This window comes from Malurus melanocephalus, unplaced genomic scaffold, assembly GCF_030028575.1.
Source record: "Malurus melanocephalus ecotype Western Australia unplaced genomic scaffold, MMel_1.1 scaffold_178, whole genome shotgun sequence".
Lineage (NCBI taxonomy): Eukaryota > Metazoa > Chordata > Aves > Passeriformes > Maluridae > Malurus > Malurus melanocephalus.
Genome location: NW_026623410.1, coordinates 1,297,090 through 1,314,343, shown reverse-complemented (window position 1 = coordinate 1,314,343; position 17,254 = coordinate 1,297,090). Strand labels below are relative to the sequence as shown.

Below are 17,254 nucleotides of genomic sequence, written 5' to 3'. Positions count from 1 at the left end.
GCTTCTGCCTCATCAGGTGGGATTCTACAGCTTGCCAGGAGGATTTCGCTGTGCACAAAGGAGCTCTTTTTCTTCTCAGCGGAAAGCTGAAAAATTGCTCGGTTCCAGCCTATTTAGTTTTAATTGTTTCCTTTAGTTCTCATTGCCCACAGCAAAATATCACCTTCCCCTAACAACCAGCCAGGCTGGGAGCCAGTCACCCTGGCCAGCCGCTGTGCCATCCCTCCTGCTGCTCCCACAGCCCCCAGGGGTCTCGTCTCTGCTGGCAGGGCTGGGTTTTGGGGAGGGGGCATCACCCTCAGCAAGCACCGGGCAGGGAACAGCTGCAGAACAGTCACTGCTGTGCTGTCTCTGTGTCCCCAAGGTCTTTGCTGGCTGCTCTGGCTCCCTCCTGCTTGCAGACATCCACCTTTCCCAGCTAGATCACCTCTCCCCTGCTTCCCAGCCCCCTCCAGCAGCTGCTGAGGAGGGGCTGGCTCATAACTCCTGCTCCCAAGGTGGCTTTGAACAGAGAGGGATGCGTTGCTGAGGCAGAACACGATGCACACGGGGCCCTGGGGATGATGAACCGCAGAAGAGAAAAGCCTCTTCTCCCTCCCTTCACCAGGGTGGGCTTGGAGCACCTGTGGTTTTTTGGGAATGATGWGGTGCACTGCATCCCAGGTGAGCATCACCTCCAGGAACTCTGGACTCACTCCAGCTCCTAAGGCCTTCCACAGGGACACTCCSCTCCACAAAGAAAACAACCCTGTGCCAGAAGTGGAAAGCAGGGTCTTGCAACCTCAGGAAAAACTTGTGGAGACTCCTAAACCTTCTTGGAAGTTATGGGACCTGCAATATTCCCTTTCCATGCAGGCTCCATTCAGGGCCACAGCCAGACATGCTCCCAAGCAAACCTGAGCAACAGGTCAGGCTCAAGGAAATATTAACTTATTCCAGTATCAGGTATGGATGCAGAGCTGGCCATCAGGGTGAGACAGAAAAAAAAACCATACACAGAATGTCTGAGTAACCCTGATCACTGAATTTATTCCCAGGGTAAAAGATCTCTGSACCAGGGTTCAGCCTGATGCTGAGCACTGCCTGGGCTGGCACATCCCAGCCCGATGCCAGAGGTTCTCCTGAAGGTTTTCCTCTGCTCAGTTCTGGGGAAGAGCTATAAAACAAAGGCTTATAAATTAATTACCTAAAAGAGCAGCAGAATGTTATTAGATACTTGGGAGTTAATTGCACTGATGCTAATCACATGTATTTTAATGGCACCAGCAGAGGTGTGATATGTAATTCCATAGGTATTCCAGAATAATTTAGCAATTTAATTAATTTCTGCTAATACCTTTTAAATCACCTGCCCACTTCCTCTTATGTTCCCTGTGGGAAAGGGGAAAGAAACTTTTCCAATCGGCTAAATCTTTTGCAAACTCACTTTTCTTGGCMAAGATACTGTTTTATTTCTCAGTGGATTTAATTAACATTAGAGTTATCCCTGGGTAACAGGGTGGCCAAGCAAGACTGCGATTGCCTGGTTCTAAAATTGGAACTCTGGATCAGGGACGGTTGAAAAGTTTTGAACAGATTGTGATGGGCTGAGAAGATGGAAACTAAAATGATTTGTGGATTTAGGTCAAATTCGGTGAGCAGAGCCAGGGGAAAAAGTGGAAGAGAAATGTAAGCAGCACCAGGCATTTTATTCCATCTCCTCAAAATGAAATGTTTGGTTTAGAGAAAGCAAAAATATCCCTTTTCACATGTTTAAGATGCAGCTTTTCTGCTTGTCTCCATGTGCCTCCCCCCAGGCTCAGGCAGCTGAGGCACACCCAGCCCCGGGGCAGCATTTCAGCTGGAAAAATTATTTATTTCCTTTCTGCACCCACCCTGCTCAATGCAGGCAGGGCACAGAACCTCGGGACGGCACTTGGGAGCCCAGGGGAGGTGGACAGCAGAGGAGACAGGAGATTTGAGCTGTATGAGAGGTGATCCCCTCCCTCCCACGCTGGCAGAAAACAAACCACCAGAAGCCATTGCTCTCACGGGGCTTTTATTGTCGGGCTGGCCCTCGTCTTTCACCCTGCTGCCCTTGCTGAGCTCGTCATCACCACCCAGACCTGCAGAGGAGTCCCCAGCCCAGCTCAGCCCAGCCCCAAGCCCAGCCTCCTGCCCAGGGCAGAACACCCTTCCCGGCTCTTTTTGGGGGGTTGGTTGTTTGTTGGGGTTTTTTTTTTTTTTTTTTTTTTTTAATGTTTATTTTAAAAATATAGTAGCTGTGGAAAGCAGCCCTCTTTATAAACGCTCGATGCCGGAGTGAAATGCATCATCACCATCCTCACCCCTAATCCCTCCGGGGCTCCTGTGCCTGCCGGAGGGTTGGGGAGGCTGCTCCGGCTGCTGCAGGCAGGGAGGCTCTCGATGGCARSGAGAGAGAGGGAGGGAGGGACCCTTCTAAAAATAGAAATATTGTGCTGAGTTGTTCGGAGTGAATGAAATACATAAAACACCAGCATTCGATTAGCTTTAGCTCGTCAACTATTGCTCCCGGCAGAGTCGGCGCAGTGCGCGGGTGGAGGCTCAGTCCCCCTGGGCCCCCAGCCCCTCTCCCCACCGCAGGGCTCCCTGCTCTCGCCCACCACAAAGACACCGGCCCCCAGGGCAGCCCGGGCGCCCCCGGAGCCGATATAAATAGGAAACTGTAAACACAACCATTGGAGATAAAGAGACATCTACGATCACAGGGTTTACTGCTTCGAACGCCCCACCCTCCCCACCCCCCGCTCCATCCGCACCCCTATGCCCTTGTCCCCACTCCGTAAAAAGGTCTCCAGTAACAAAATCTTCGATCCAGGCTTGGAGTAAAGGTGAGGTTGTCGGGGAGTAAAAAGGGACATCGCAACCTTAGCGGTCTTTGCTCGGGAAGGGAGATGGTGGGAGGAGTGGGAGAGGGGGTCAGCTGGTTCAGGTCCTTTGCAAGTCCATTTGGTTTGTCTGGAGGACTCCTAGGGTTATACCTGAGATGAAGACGTCGAGAGGACACTCCATAGCTCAATTAGAACGCGGTCGGTGGTTTTGTGCCTAGAAGAGCCCTCGCTGCCGGGATTTGTCTGTCGCGCTTGCACCGGGCAGCAAGAAAGCAGCGTCACCCCCCTCCCGCTGGGCACGGGGCCGTCTGAACCAACGCTGGGCTGGGRCGTCCCTCATGTGTCCAGGATCTCGCTGGTGGGCGACGGCTCGTGGGGGATGCCCTGCGCGCTGTGGATGGTCTGGTTGTGCGAGAGGGAGTTCTGCTGGAGCTCCAGGGCGATGGCGTTCTGCGGRAACTCCTTCACCTGCCGCTTGTACTCCAGGAAGGTGCACGCCTTGGTGGCGATCGCGATGATGTTCTTGCCGATGAAGATGGTGGAGACCCTGCTGTCCTGGAACAAGATCATGTTGACGGCGCGGATGAAGATGGTGACGATGTTGATGGTGACCAGGCTGAGGACGGGGTAGAGCATCATTTTCTGCGGGGCGATGTGCTCCCCTTGCATGCTGATCTCGCTGAGCGACACGCAAGGCAGGATCAGGAGCAGGATGTAGCAGTAGAAGAACATGAGCCCCTCTGCCCAGATGGGCAGGCCGGTCCTGTGCGGCTCCCACAGGTTGGCCTGGATGTCCAAGATGTCCAGCAGGTCGAGGGCCACCCAGAAGAGGCGTCCCCGCAAGTCCTCTTTCTTCCGGAAGGTCCGTATGTACTCCATGCTGTCCAAGGCCACCAGCACCAGGTAGAGCCCCGGCACACAGATGGAGAGCAGCAGGGTCAGAGCTTTCCTGGCCACCGTCTCCAGGTTCTTCTTGTCCGCTTTGTAATTCTGGAAGATGAAGTACAGCTTGATCTCCAGCACGAAGATGTAGAGGAACCACAGGATCATGGCGTAGCCCCGCTTGGCCGTCTTCACCTCGGCCCCCACCCACACGGCCACGTAGCGCAGCACGATCAGGAAGCAGATGTCCCCCACCAGCACGATGATGCAGACGCCGATCTTGCGGGGCCCTTGGTTCTGCTCCACCAGGTAGGCGTCCATGAAGGCCATGCTGGTCATGATGACGATGGTGGTGAGGCAGACGTGGCGCTTGTCGGGCGGCGGCAGCACCATGGTGAGGCGGGCTGCCCTCCGCGCCTCGGCGCCGGCACTAGGGGAGCGCTCCCKCCGGCGCTGCGCGGGGGCACATCCGCGGCGAGCCCAGGGACCGAGGGTGGCTCTGTCCCCCACCGCCACCCCGGGGAGAGGCGCCTGCAGCAGCAGCGGCTCAGCGGGCAGCCCCGCTGTCCCGGGGCTCGGGCCGGCCGCTGCGGACCCCAGCCCGGCCCTTCGGCCCTCGGCGGCCGTGCCCTGCAAGCAGCGCGCCTCCGCCCCCAGCCCAGGGCTGGCTGAGCAGCCCAGCCCCAGGCACCCTCCGCCACCGGCAGCCAGGGCTCACGGCTGTGTGGGGCCTCCCGGAGGAACGTCCCTCCTCTGTGGTGGGTCCCCCATCGCTGTCAGGCTCTCCAGCAATCCTATGGCACTAGTAGGTCTCCAGGCTCCAACCCCAAATCCTGGTATAGATCCCTGGAAATGCAGTAGGTGATGGAGCAGAAAGGGAGCTCCCCCTCTTCCCGGTGAGACCCCACGTTCCTCCAGGCTCTGGAGGGGTCCTGCTGTGTCCTCACAGGGAATCACCTTCACTCGTATCCCCACAGGGCTGTGCTGCTCTCCTGCCGCTCCCAGCTGTACACGCATTCCTCCATTCCTGGAAAAGATAGTGGAGAACAAGCATTAGGATCCCTCTGTGTGCTGACCATGGAATGGTGACAATGACAGCCTCCTCAGCTCCCAGCACACGGTGGTATGAGCTGGTTTCCCATCAGGTACCATCCCTCCCCTGGGCACCCATCACCACGCCCTGTGCATGACAATGCAGAACAGCTTTTTATTGAGTATGAACACAGTGCAGTGTCCTGCATGGACACACTGTGCTGCCCTTACGTGGGCAATCCCTGWCCAGAGCTCCTCAGCAAGCCCACGCCCTGGGTGCTTCTGCTGTTTCTGCAGCACAGACACMAACCCACAGCCCTGATGGAGACGTGCAGGTTCACGGCATTCCCAGCTCCGGGTATCCCCAGCTCCAGCAGGGACACAGACCCACCTGCTACTGCAGAGATCCCAGCCTGGGGACAGCTCTGCTTAACACAGTCATGGCGTTTTACCATTACTGAGCAGCTCTCAGGGTGTGGGATACATCCCTCCTTGAGTAGGGGTGAGGTTAGGGCTGGCACATGGGGGACGGGGCAAAGCTGTCCCCAGGGTGGCATGAGGTCCTGGCAGCTTCCTAGACCGGTTCAGCTGCTCATGGCCACAGCTCCTTCCYRCCATGCTGTGCCTGCCTAATTAATTTGTTAACCTTTCCTGTACAGGGAATGCACTCCCAGAAATGAACAGGTAGGWCCCAGTGCACTCAAAAATGTCACTGAACTGCCTACATGGAGACAGACCACAGTCACAGCCACAGGGGCTGGAGGGARGAAGCCAAGCCCAAGGAGGTGTAAGCCATTAAAAACCTGCCCTACTTTGCAGCTCCTTATGTTTATGGGGCCTCATTTAAATAAAAGCTGGATTSTCTCCTGCTTCAGGGAGACAAGAAGAACAAAGAAGAGAAAGTGGGAAGCCAGATGAGTCAGAGCCAGGCCTGCCTTGTGCCTGAGTAGGTGGACAGCAGGAACGCGTGTACCTGTGCCCTGGTTTCCACAGGATGTGGCAGGCAATGATGTGGCATTCAGCAAACGTTAGCGAGGTACTTGAAGTTGCTCCCCAGCCAGGAGACCCTCAGGATATTCTTGTCACCAGCAAGGAAAACWGGCGTGTTAAAATAATTTCTCAAGCAGGAATTGCTCAGAAAGAAACCAAAAAGATGTGTTGGGAATTTGCRGTGCTTCGCAGGCAGCCCCGCTCTCACCAGCGTGGCTCTCTGCAACATCTCARAGCTGCCGTTTGGGGCTTCAATTTCTTCTTTCTCGAGGTTTTGGATAAAAATATACAGTCATTGCCGTAACTGCCTTAAAACTCATGCCAAGTTTTACAGGGGATTTATAGCCAAGGATAGATAATTCCAGATAAATTAGGTCTTTCAGGAGGGAACAGAGGCTTTTTTTCCTTTTGCCCTGTAAGTATTTATGCCTTCAAAAGACAGCGGTTATTTAAAGGGCAGTGGGTTGCATCACAGCACGGCGAGGTTAGGAAGCAGCTTGCTTGTAAATCCTGCACCTCTGCCCTGTGCGATCTGGGGAGCTGGGGGAAGGCAAAGCTCCCAGCCCAAGCTCTCCTCGCCTTCGTGAAAGCAGACAGAAAACCCTTTCCTGCCTCCTGGTGAACACCCGGGGCACCGAAAGGTGTTAACTCACGGTGTTTACAACAGCAGCCAACAAGTCTTTAACCACCAGTGTGGAGCAGATCGTTTTCAGMAAAAAAAAAATCATGTTCAAATGGCAGGAACTTCCCTGGCCTCTGCTCCTGAAGGGCTCACGGCGGCTCGGGCTGGGTTTGACAAACATGTTCATTTGTTGTGGTGACCTTTCGGAGCGGAGGAAGGGGACTGCGGGGCCGGGCTGAATCACAGGGCTGGAGCGCTGCTTCCTCCCGGGTCAAATCATGCATTAACCAGGGTGAGCACCTCTCTTGCCTTCTGCAAATTGTTTCCAAGGCACTCGCTGCGGGGCAAGCTTTTCTCCTTGTTTTCCAAGGGCTGGTGTTTTCYTCACCCCTTGCAGCCCCGGTGCTACAGGGAAACACGGAATTCTCTGCAGATCCACAGAGCAGACTTTGCCCATCTGAGTGATCCCTGACCATCCTGTCAGGTAGGGGGGCACATAAAACTCTTCTTGGAGGACTATCAGAAAAAAGYAGGTTGTTTTTAAACAACCATCACTTCGTAACTTTTAAATGACTGCATCTGACAGTACGTTCAGAAACTTCTTGAGAACTGTGCTGACTAAACAAGACATTAAACATCTCAGAGAGCCAGAAGAGCACATCTGAGGGAAATATTTGTTTAGACAAGTATTCACAAAACTTTCTTCCTGCAASAATTCTTGTAAAGAGAAGGCAGCCCACCCAGACATAACGAGCTCGGAGCGTTATGGGTGTCAGCGAGCCAGGCTGGCAGCTCCCTGTGGGAAGGGATCTGACAGTTTCTGCATCATGCTTGGTGCCAGGGCTCTGAAGAGCAGGTACTGCAGCAATGCTTCAGTCTTGGCAGCTGTGGGCCTCCTTACCAGGACGAAATTCAATCCCTAATTGCTCCTTCTCCTCTGCTTCCACCCTACAMGAASAGCTCCATTGCACTGGAGTGAGYAGATGCCCTCAATAACACYCCCGRCAGTGKGGGACCAKCCCCAGRGCAGCACCCAGCCCCACCAGTGCAGACCAGCAGGATGGGATGGGCATGGGGAGGGGGAGCAGCAGCACAGCCCCACTCCATCTCTGGGGTGTGCTTGGGGATACCCCATTTCCCTGCCAGCCTGCCCTTCCCCAGCTTCCCTGCAGGATGGGAGAGGCATCAGTGGGAATGGAGACAGCTGCTGATTTCCTGGAGAGACTCAAGGATCCTGCAGACGGCTCCAAACCCAGCTGAAAGGCAGGGTTTGCAGTCTCACCTCTGCTCTGCCTCCTCTGGCACCGAGGCACAGGGAGCAGCCCTGGTGCAGCCAGCCCTTCCCCTATTCCTCTGGTGCCTCTGCACCGTCTGAGAAGTTATTTCTTGGTCTYGCACCTCTTCTCCCAGCCCTCCAGGACGCTATAAAGCACTTGTGGTTACCCAAGGACATGCGGTCGTAGCCTTGCTCCACCACCAGCCCAGGCAGTTCGGAAGAAAATTAAACTGTGTTTTTCCCGGCGATGGCGGTAGCTCGTTGCGGGGTGATTAATTACCGCCAGCTCTGCCCTTTCCGGYGCCTGCAAACCGCAGCCACCCATCACCGTGCCCTCCTGCCCCTTCTCCTGCCTGTGCTCAACGTGTAGCACCACACCCCAGAGCTGTGAGGATGCAGGAGCTGCTGGTATCCCCCCAAATCCCGTCTCCTACCCTGGGGAGCAGGCGGCTGCAGACGAGCCTGGAGGGCTCGTGGAGCCACTGGCAAAACAGTCTCGTTAACGCCAGCAGGCGCTTCCCAAAACCCAGCTCTACCTGGCAAATTAATTTAARTTATTTATGTCATTTGAATTCTGTCTATTTTTAAAAAAGGGAGTGAGACAGAGGTATACACAACGCTCTTCCCGGGTAATTAGGATGCCGCAATGCTTAAAGCTTCATTTGCACTTTAATTGCTTTGATTTATTCCAAGCTTTCCCGAGTGCAAACGCAAAGCTCCCTCTCACTTTAGTCCTTCAGCCCCCTCGAGAGTCGCTGCCCCACCACTCTCTTTTCCCAGCTACAGTGCCCATCCTGTCTCCAGCCCGGGCAGGAGGAGGCAATGGGCACAACMAACACTGCTGGGGACTTCAGGGCAGCTGTGGCAGTGCCACCAAGGCGATGGCATCACTCCCTGGCAGCCGGCTGCGCTTCAGGGAGCCGCTGGATTGCAGCCAAGTGACCCGCAGGCTGCAGAGTTCGGGCACAGGCAGCGGCTGCTCCTCGCTTACGCGATTTGTGACCCCCTGAACCACCTGCGGCTCTGTGCACAGCATAAGCACGGGGCTTAGAGACAGGGCAAACTACTCTGACTGAGAAAAAAACTCTAAATCAGGTCATCCCCGAGCCATTGCATGTTCCTGCATCACCTCACCGACAGTCGGAGGCGGTGGGTGTCAGGTTCAGCTTCCCTGACCTGCCCGGGGCAGTCCCTGGGGACAGACAGACGGACAGACGGATGGGTGGAGGGAGGATACTCCTACCCCAAGGAACAGGGAAAGTCGCTGGGCAGCGACTGTGCCCTGCCTCCTCCAARGCAGTACCGGCCTCTCAAGTGCATCCTGTGAAGGAAATGAGATTGAGGACGATTTTTCCGGCCCCTGCCCACTAATTGTGTCTGAAGGAGGAAGCAGCCCACTTGCTAATGATTACAGATCATTTACTGTGTAGGCAAGCACCAAGGAACGGGGAAAGAGCTGCAAACTGTTCCTAGAACCTGCTCAAAATAAACAATGCCATGTCAGACAAAACCAGCTCCTGCTTGTACCAGTGAGTGCATCAGCTGCAAACCCCCTCAGTCCCCTCCGGGCTTCATTTCACCCCCCCTTTCCCAAAAACTAACACAAGCAGAAGGCATCAGAACAGTTGCCTGAGTAAGAAAAAAAAAAATAAAACCACCCTCTCAATCACATCACTTTGGTGATGGGGTGGGGAAATGCTGCTTGCCCAAAACAGAGCCCTGCGCTGGATGGATGGATGGATGGATGGATGGATGGATGGATGGATGGATGGATGGATGGATGGATGGATGGATGGATGGATGGATGGATGGATGGATGGAACAAAAAGCCAGCCTTTTTGTTCCCAGTTCTGTCCCCCACAGCCACCCTGGGCAGGGCTCTCTTGCTGGCACAGGCAGCTGCAGCTGCCAGGAACATCTCCCCATTCACAAACGCACTGAGTCTGATGATACTTGACAGACGTGTCAAAAGAAAAAAAAAAAAAAGCCTTTTCAGATGTTTCAGGTGTTTAAAAATAGTTAAAGAAGGTAAATGATTCATTTTGACTCGTACATAAAACGTGAAATTATAATACTATGTTTTGATTCTACCAAAACAATTTACTATTTTCCCAGCAAAATGTTTCTGCAGAGGAATTTCCTGCTGTTTCCATGTCGGGTGCATTTTCAGGATTTTGATCTAATCTGGACCAAACCCCAGCTATAAAGGCATCAAAATCCCCCGCAGTTTGTTGCCGAAAAGGGCACATTTGACAAACATCTGTCTAAATGTATGTTTGCCATGGTGGGAGATGCACATGRAGCTGAGTGCCTGTGGAGAGCAGGTTCTCTTTTTTTGTTTGTTTGGGKTTTGGGAGGYTTTTTTGTTTGTTTTCCAGGCTTTTTCTCCACTTGTTTTGAGGTGCTGTTGGATTTCATGTGTTTCCTGCAGTACGTTCCCACAGGGACAGCAGGTACAACCAACACCCTCATTTCTCCCCCTAGCCAGGTCACCTACACCACCCCAGGAAGGTCCTGTCCCCTGCCTAGGGARCTGTTTTGCTTCCATCTGAAGGAGCTGTGCCATCCTTGCGCTGGGAATAGAAGCTTTTCCTGCCCCAGGCACGGCAGGGCTGGCAGTGCACCTGCAGCTCGCAGTGGAACAARGCAATCTCACTAAAATGCAGCCACACACCCCAGCTCTGACCTCTGCTGGGGCATTCCTGGTGAGAAAGTCCTCCCTCAACTTGTGGTCAACAAGTTTCACCTGCACACAAAGAMCACAGCTTGGATTTTTCCTGTGCAGCCAACGGGCATGAATGCAAACACCAGGAGCCAGCCAGGCCAGGAGCATTAAACTTGGATCTGATTTCGGTAGCCTGAGGATGTACTTTTGTGTGTGATTCACAGCCATGTCCTCAGATAACCTCACACTGTCACTGGGGGAAAGGAAATCRTGGAGCCAGAGCAGAGCCCTCGCACAGATGATGCTTTCCCCCGCTGTCTGCTGGAAATCCCTACAGATGGAGGRTGGAAAACTCCCTGTTCCTGCTCATCCATGTCCTCACTCTCCTGGGTGCTGGCAGAGAGGCACAAACTTTCCAGAGTGCTGCTCCCAGCACCTCACCCAATTCACGAGGTGCCTGAGAGCCAGGTGGGGAGAGGGAATCAGCTAATTAAAATAAAATGAAAAACTGGAGCGTGGAGCTATAAATARGAGAGAGCTGGGAGTTTCCTGGTGCTGCAAACACACTTGTGGGGAAGGAGCTGCCGCAAAGCTGGGGCAGAACCCTGGCCATCTACCAGGGAAGAGGCAGCTGAGATCCACAGGCACCTCCTGCCTGCCAGAGGGTGTTCAGACAGGGATGACTCTGCAGGAATGGCAGCAGGGACGAGGGGCTGGCTTGGAAAGGCTGTGGGTGTCAAGTGCATGATGCCAGTGAGGCAGGATGAGCTCCAAAGGGAAGAGTTGGGAGGACAAAGGGGTCTGACTCTCAAACTATAATCCTGGACACCTCTGTTCTCCTTGATGCTGGAGGTATTGAGCACTTTCTGCACTCAAGTAGTTTTGGGAGGTGCTGCAGCAGCCCTGTGTCAGGGTGGCAGGACAGCAAGAGTGACMATGTGGGTCCTGCTGCCACCAAATGCTTGTCCCCAAACGAGCAGGGGGAGTTGGCTTCAGCATCACAGGGCTGGGGAGATGCCCCTGGAGGCCAATCAGCTCCTGCACAAAGCAAGTGRCATCTCTGCCCTCGCTGGGAGCTGCCTCCAGCCTGTCCCTGCTGCCAGGCTGTGGTGGCACATGGCAGCCAGGCAGCAATCCCACAGAAACAATTGTGCCCCATTATTGCCTCTGCCCCGAGCACRGGGTTAGCAGAGGTGGAATGAGCTCGGCAGGCTGCTGCTGCTGCTGCCATCAGTCTGGCCTTTGATTAAGAGTGATTGTTCTGCCCTTAATTAACGGGAGGCAGCTGCTGGCTGCTCTGGTGGGATGGAGAAGCAGAGCCCAGTGGCTGTGATGAAAGGAGATTGTGTCGGCTGGTTCCTGCTGAGCCTGGCAAGGCCACCCTCGGCCCAGTGACATTCCCAGCATGTGGGCCATGTCACTGGGGACCCCGAGCCCAGGGAAGGGGACTCAGCCCCACCAGACTGCCAGGGTTCAGCCTCTGTGTGAGCCAGCAGCAGAGATGGGGAATGTGAACAATCCCTGGGGTGGTTTTGCTGCTGGCTGTTCTCCCAAGCCACCTCGAGGCGGTTCTGCTGGTGRTGCCTGGCTGGTTCCCACAGGGTTCATTTCCTGCTCTGCTCCTCAGAGACCTTCCCAAGGCAGAACCTCTCCCGTGACAGCAGGTCTCCTCCTCTGGTGACATCTGGCAGGCTGCTGCTCCCCAGGGTTAAGGCAGCCATCTGCCCTGCACGGGGCTGCCCTGGAGGAGGTGTGACAGATGAACCAGCATCCCCAGGGCATGAGAAGGAATCTCAGCATCTTCTGCTCCCCAGGGCAGTGACTTGTGGGCARGCAGCAGTAAAAGCCTCACCAAGTACATCGTGCATTTTCTCTGAGTTCAAAGCTCACCTCAAACCTTCACAGTGCAGGGCAAGCACATGAGAAAGAAACGACAGGCACCTTATAAAATCAAGGAACCTTTGCCTTGCCATGCACTCACTGAATTTATTTTGGCAAGGCTGGTCCAGTGGTAATTATTGATGACAGTAGCTCAGTGCTGGATGCCATGAGAACTCCTGGTGGTGCCCTGCTCAGCGGTTTTTAACTTGTTTGAAACCACAGCTGAGCCATGGCAGGGGTGGTGATGCTGCAGGATGGAGATGGCCTCTGTAGATTCTGCTCTACATTTGTTCTCCATTGTTTAAGCCCATGCCATGGCCAGTACCTCCTGGAGTGTGCTCCCTGGCACAAAGCTCAGTGTCACCTGCCCATCCTGCACCTGCCTCAGCCTCTGGGACGGGGGCAATGCTGGCATCTGCTGCTCTGGCATCACCTGGAGATGAACACTGCGCCCATCTGACCAGCGCAAGAAAAATAATGCCAGCCCCGAGGTCACTGGGGAGACACTTCTCTTYCTCTGGTTTCTAGCCTTCTCTCCACCAGCCATCTAATAAATCTAATAAAATCTGTCTTGTTSATGTCTAATTCAATTCCAGCACCCAGAGACCAGGCTCCTTATATCACTCACGATCCTAACCAGCTCCATCCTATGAGCCAGGCCAAGGGGCTGCTGCAGGCTGCTCCGGAAGAGAGCAATTACCTGGGATCAGGACTCACTCTCCCAATCAAGTATGTGCTTATAGATTTTCCTTGGGTCACACCTAATTGAATTTTTAGGTGCTTGAACACCATGGTTTCAGAGGCACCTGAAGTCTGGCAACTAAATGAGGTGCCTTGAGTTTCACCTCAAAGATGAGTGACTGCAGCACCATCTGGGTATTCCAGTCAAGATCTCTGGTACCTTCTCATTTACTTCATATTTTAATTAGCTGATTCCCTCATCCCCAGTCAGGTGGGGACACTTCCATGCACCCCACACAGCTCAGACCACCTGGAAGTGCCCCAGCACCCCAAGGTGCAGAGGTGTGTGCTGCTTATTGGGACTAAGCCATTTGTTGGCACAAACTGTTGGTTTTTCAGGCTTTCCTTCCCGATGAAATTCTTTTCCTTCTGAAAAAAAAAAAACCAAAAAACCCCCAAACCCACACCTTAAAAGAAATCCAAGTCATTGATCCTTGTAGAGGATCTCTGCTTGGAAGGACCCACAGGCCATGCCATCCTGTGGAGCAGGGTGAGCCRAGGAGGGCACATGGGCAGGAGCAGGGCACTTGTCCCCAAAGTGGGGACACTCCCAGGCTCCTCATTTCCAGGTCCCAGATGAGCAGAGAGCTCAGCACAGATGTGGCACGGAAACTGGGAGATGCCCTCCCCACCCAAGAGCACRAGCAGGCTTCCTCTCCCCCAGGAGGATGTGACAATTTGCTGTGCTGGAGCTTATTGCCCAAGGGATAAAATATTTATGGCTGCTCTCTCTAGCTTCCCGTTTCAAGCCACGGTGACTTATTTGTTACAAATTTACATGCATGTTTAAAGACATCTTTATGTTCCTTCCAAGTATAAAAGGTATATTTTTCCGTGTAGCATTTTGCCAGTCAGAATCAGCCACCCCATCTACTATGTGCCTGCATTTGTGCCCAGCTCCAGTGCTCATTTTCCTCTTGGTAATGATTATCATTATATGAAGAAAAATGGGTCATTTACAGYGGTTTCTCCCCAAATGAAAGGCTGTGGGATGCAGGATATCATTAAAATTCTAAACCTGACTTCCAACCTCAAAAGCAGGCTCTTGCTATTCGGGTCTCTCTGTGGAGAGAGGGAGGGAGGGAGGTGGGGAGAGGGCTCACGATGAATGTGTTTTGGCCATGAAATCCCTGGCTGGCACCTGTATGGGCTGGGGTCATCCCTGTGCTGCCTCTCAATCTCTCCAAGCCTTTCTCCAGCCCATCCCATCCCCAGGGTTCCTGATCCAGCGGATGGCACAGCCAGAGCAGGTGATGGGAGTTCATTCCTGCCRTAAAAAGAGCAATTTAGCCCCTGCCAGAAGGATGTGTCCGGGTGTGTTCCCTGCAGGAGGGGAGGCTGGCACGCTGGAAAGCTGGTGCTGGACGAGAGAGGAAGGACAATGAGGTATTTGGGCACAGCACCTTTGGAAGAAGCGCTCCCCTTGCCCTTTTCCTTTGCTGGGCTTTAAACAGTGTCACTGCTGTCCCGTGGGACATCTCGACTCCTTCCCTCGTCATTCCTGGTGCCAGCAAAGTGTGCCCTGCCCACCCCCAGGGCTAAATCTGTATTTGGAAGCAGATCTCCCCCTGCCTGGTGCCCTGCTGCCCCAGCGCCTCCTCCCTATCTGCCGGKATCCCCAGAGGGGGCTTCACRGAAATGTTTTGCTTGRAGAGGCTATGCAACTCCCGTGCAAGCCTGAAATTGTTCTGTGCAGAGCTGGAAGGCAAAGCTAATCCGTTTTGCAGCTTAGCCAGYTGCTGAAAGATGCTTTTTAAGAGTGAGGAGCTGCTAACTGTTTTCCTCCTCTCCATGAAATGGGAGGGACAAGGGATATTCAGAGGATGAGAGATGGAGACAGACCCAAAATGGCTAATTTAGAAACATCTTGCCCTGAATTGTTAACTTCTGAAGTCATTCCTTTCTAAATGTGCTCTGAACAGACTAATTTTTCATTCTCTTTTTTTTTTTGCATTTTAAATCAAAATGCCACAGAAAGGTCTTTTGCTGCTGACCTGCAAGGAGGAGCATCTCTCCATCTCTCCTCCTTGGGGCCAGTCCCTGGTAGGGGTGTCTGAATGACAATTTAGTTTTGGTCAGTCAGACAGGCTGCAAATCCAATATAAATTATTTCTGTTTGKCCATCATTTAATTATTTTCACTTTTTTTGAGCAAAATAAAAAAACAAAACAAAACAAAAACAAAAACAAACAAACAAACAAAAAAAACCTACAAAGAATGGTTAGGAGATGCTTTGTTCAGCCTCAGAGATATGTCCTTTCTCTCTGGGGTCATTTTACCCTCCTCCTCCCCTCCCCTCTGCTGATAACTTCAGATTGACTTTAAAGTAGAAAATGGTTTGGACCTTTCAGGAACAATGAATGTGGGTTGCTAGAAAACACAAATCCAGGGGAAGAGAATTCTAACCTCACTCCCAGCTGTTGCCACACAAAGCCAAGGGCAATAAACCCTCTTTCCATCCCCTCRTGGCCACAAAGTCATCACACACATCCTCCCTCGGTGGAAGGGAAGCTCATGCCTGGGAAAGTGGGGATACAGTGTGGAACAGAGCAGACATTTCCCAGTTTTCCAGAGAAAAACATGTGAAATGTAGTGAATGGAAGGTGTTTCTCRCTGAACTTCCAACTGTAAGAGGCATGGGGAAGTTGGTGTTTGAAGAGCATCCCTTCTGTAAAATAGGCAATGATGAAACCTTCTGAGGAAGTGGTGAGGTCTGGGGACACTTGGGGGGACTGGGGGGGCTGTGGCAGCCAGGGCCACTGCTGGGCTGGCAGAAAACCCCCCTGGCTGCAGAGGCACTGGCAATCAGCTGCTATTTCAATTTGCATCTGAAACTGCTTCTGGATGCCCTCCCTAAGCACCACACCAACACCTTGCACTGATTTTTGCATAACCATTTCCCCTCTCCCCTCCTTGCTCAGCCTTACCCTGTTCCACCCTCTGGCTGGAGGGTGCTCTCCCTTGGGATCCCCTGTGGGCTCATCAACCATTTCTCATGAGGATTCCTGGAAGCCCACATTCCCCTGGAAGGATGGGAGACATGGGGATCCTCCACTGTCACAGCTTCAGGGGTGCCTTCTGCTCGGTGTCCCTGTGCATTACAACTCTCCCCTGTATTTATATCGAAGCAAGGATGGCCCCAGCCTAGGTAAAGTGGGATGGGGGGGGTCCTCTGGCTCTCCAAACCTCCCCTGCTCCTGCAGGGATGAGGAGCACCCTGGTTTGAGTGTTCCTACAAGAACACTGAGCCACCTAYGGCTTTTTGGATGCATCTTTGCATTCTCTTCCCATGGAAAGCTGATTTCTTTGTGCTGCGCTCCAAAACAGCTCAAGTGCACTTGTAGGAGAGACTGTGGAGAGCTGGCTTTTTGTCCCCCTGAGCTGGAGCACAAGTGACATTGAGCATGATGTTTGTGTGAGCTGCACTCTGCAGGACACCCTGTAACCCTGGGACTGTGGCAGGGTGAGGAGGGCACAGCCAGACTCACACCTGCCCTGATTTGATCCCAATKCAGCTTTGAGCTGATTGAGACACACACAGCTCGATGTTGAATCACAGGGATGGCCTGTTAGGAGAGATAGGAGATGGTAAGATCCCATTACAGGTGTCATTTCTGCTGTCAACACGTGGAGAGCTCCTATCTGCAGCTTCTGTTTGGTGATGGGGAGCTCCAGAGACAGGGAGCTTCCTCGGTGTCAAGCAACACACGTTTCTGTGGGCTGGAGATAACCCAGAACAGCAGGGAGCGTTTTGGGATCCTGCAGCAAGAAGCAGCATTACTCATTTTGGGCAGCCCCTTTGGAAAAGTCTCCATTTTTGTTGCAAACACTACGTATCAGGAACAGGGAAATTATTCATGACGTCGAAGCTGAGCAAGGCCACTCCACCTTCCCTCCCTCTACTGCACTGAAAATAATAGAAAACAGATTTTTTTTTTTTCATAATCTAGATGAAAAAAAGCCCCCAAAATGAAACAATCCGTGGTCGGGTGGTGTTCAGCTGTGGGCCCTGGACCTGCCTCTTGCACTGCATCCCCACTTTACCCAGGAGCCAGCTCATTGCCTCAGAGCATCCAGCAGCCAGCAGGGTTTTGCTGGCAGCTGCTGCCTTTGGCTCTCCATATCCCTGCATACTAATACGAAGTAAAATGGGATGGTAATTTAATCCTGTGCCACTAGAAGCAAAGCATCTCACAAGCCTGCTCATCCTCTCCTCTAAGTTTAGCCCAACAGTGTATTAAAAAGCTGCTACTGGATGCTCGCCAGCCCCTACTTAGCTCAACTACCTGACTCTGCAGAATAGCAGAAAATTC

At 53.1% G+C, this 17,254-nt stretch overlaps 1 protein-coding gene across 1 annotated transcript; it reads right to left on the bottom strand.

Moving 5' to 3' along the window:
- Positions 1–2,769: 2,769 nt before the first annotated feature.
- TMEM121 (transmembrane protein 121) lies at positions 2,770–4,758 on the bottom strand. The gene has a single exon (XM_057372817.1). The coding sequence runs from the start codon at positions 4,125–4,127 to the stop codon at positions 3,189–3,191; it is 939 nt and encodes a 312-aa protein (XP_057228800.1). The 5' UTR covers positions 4,128–4,758; the 3' UTR covers positions 2,770–3,188.
- Between the last annotated feature and the right edge of the window lie 12,496 nt (positions 4,759–17,254).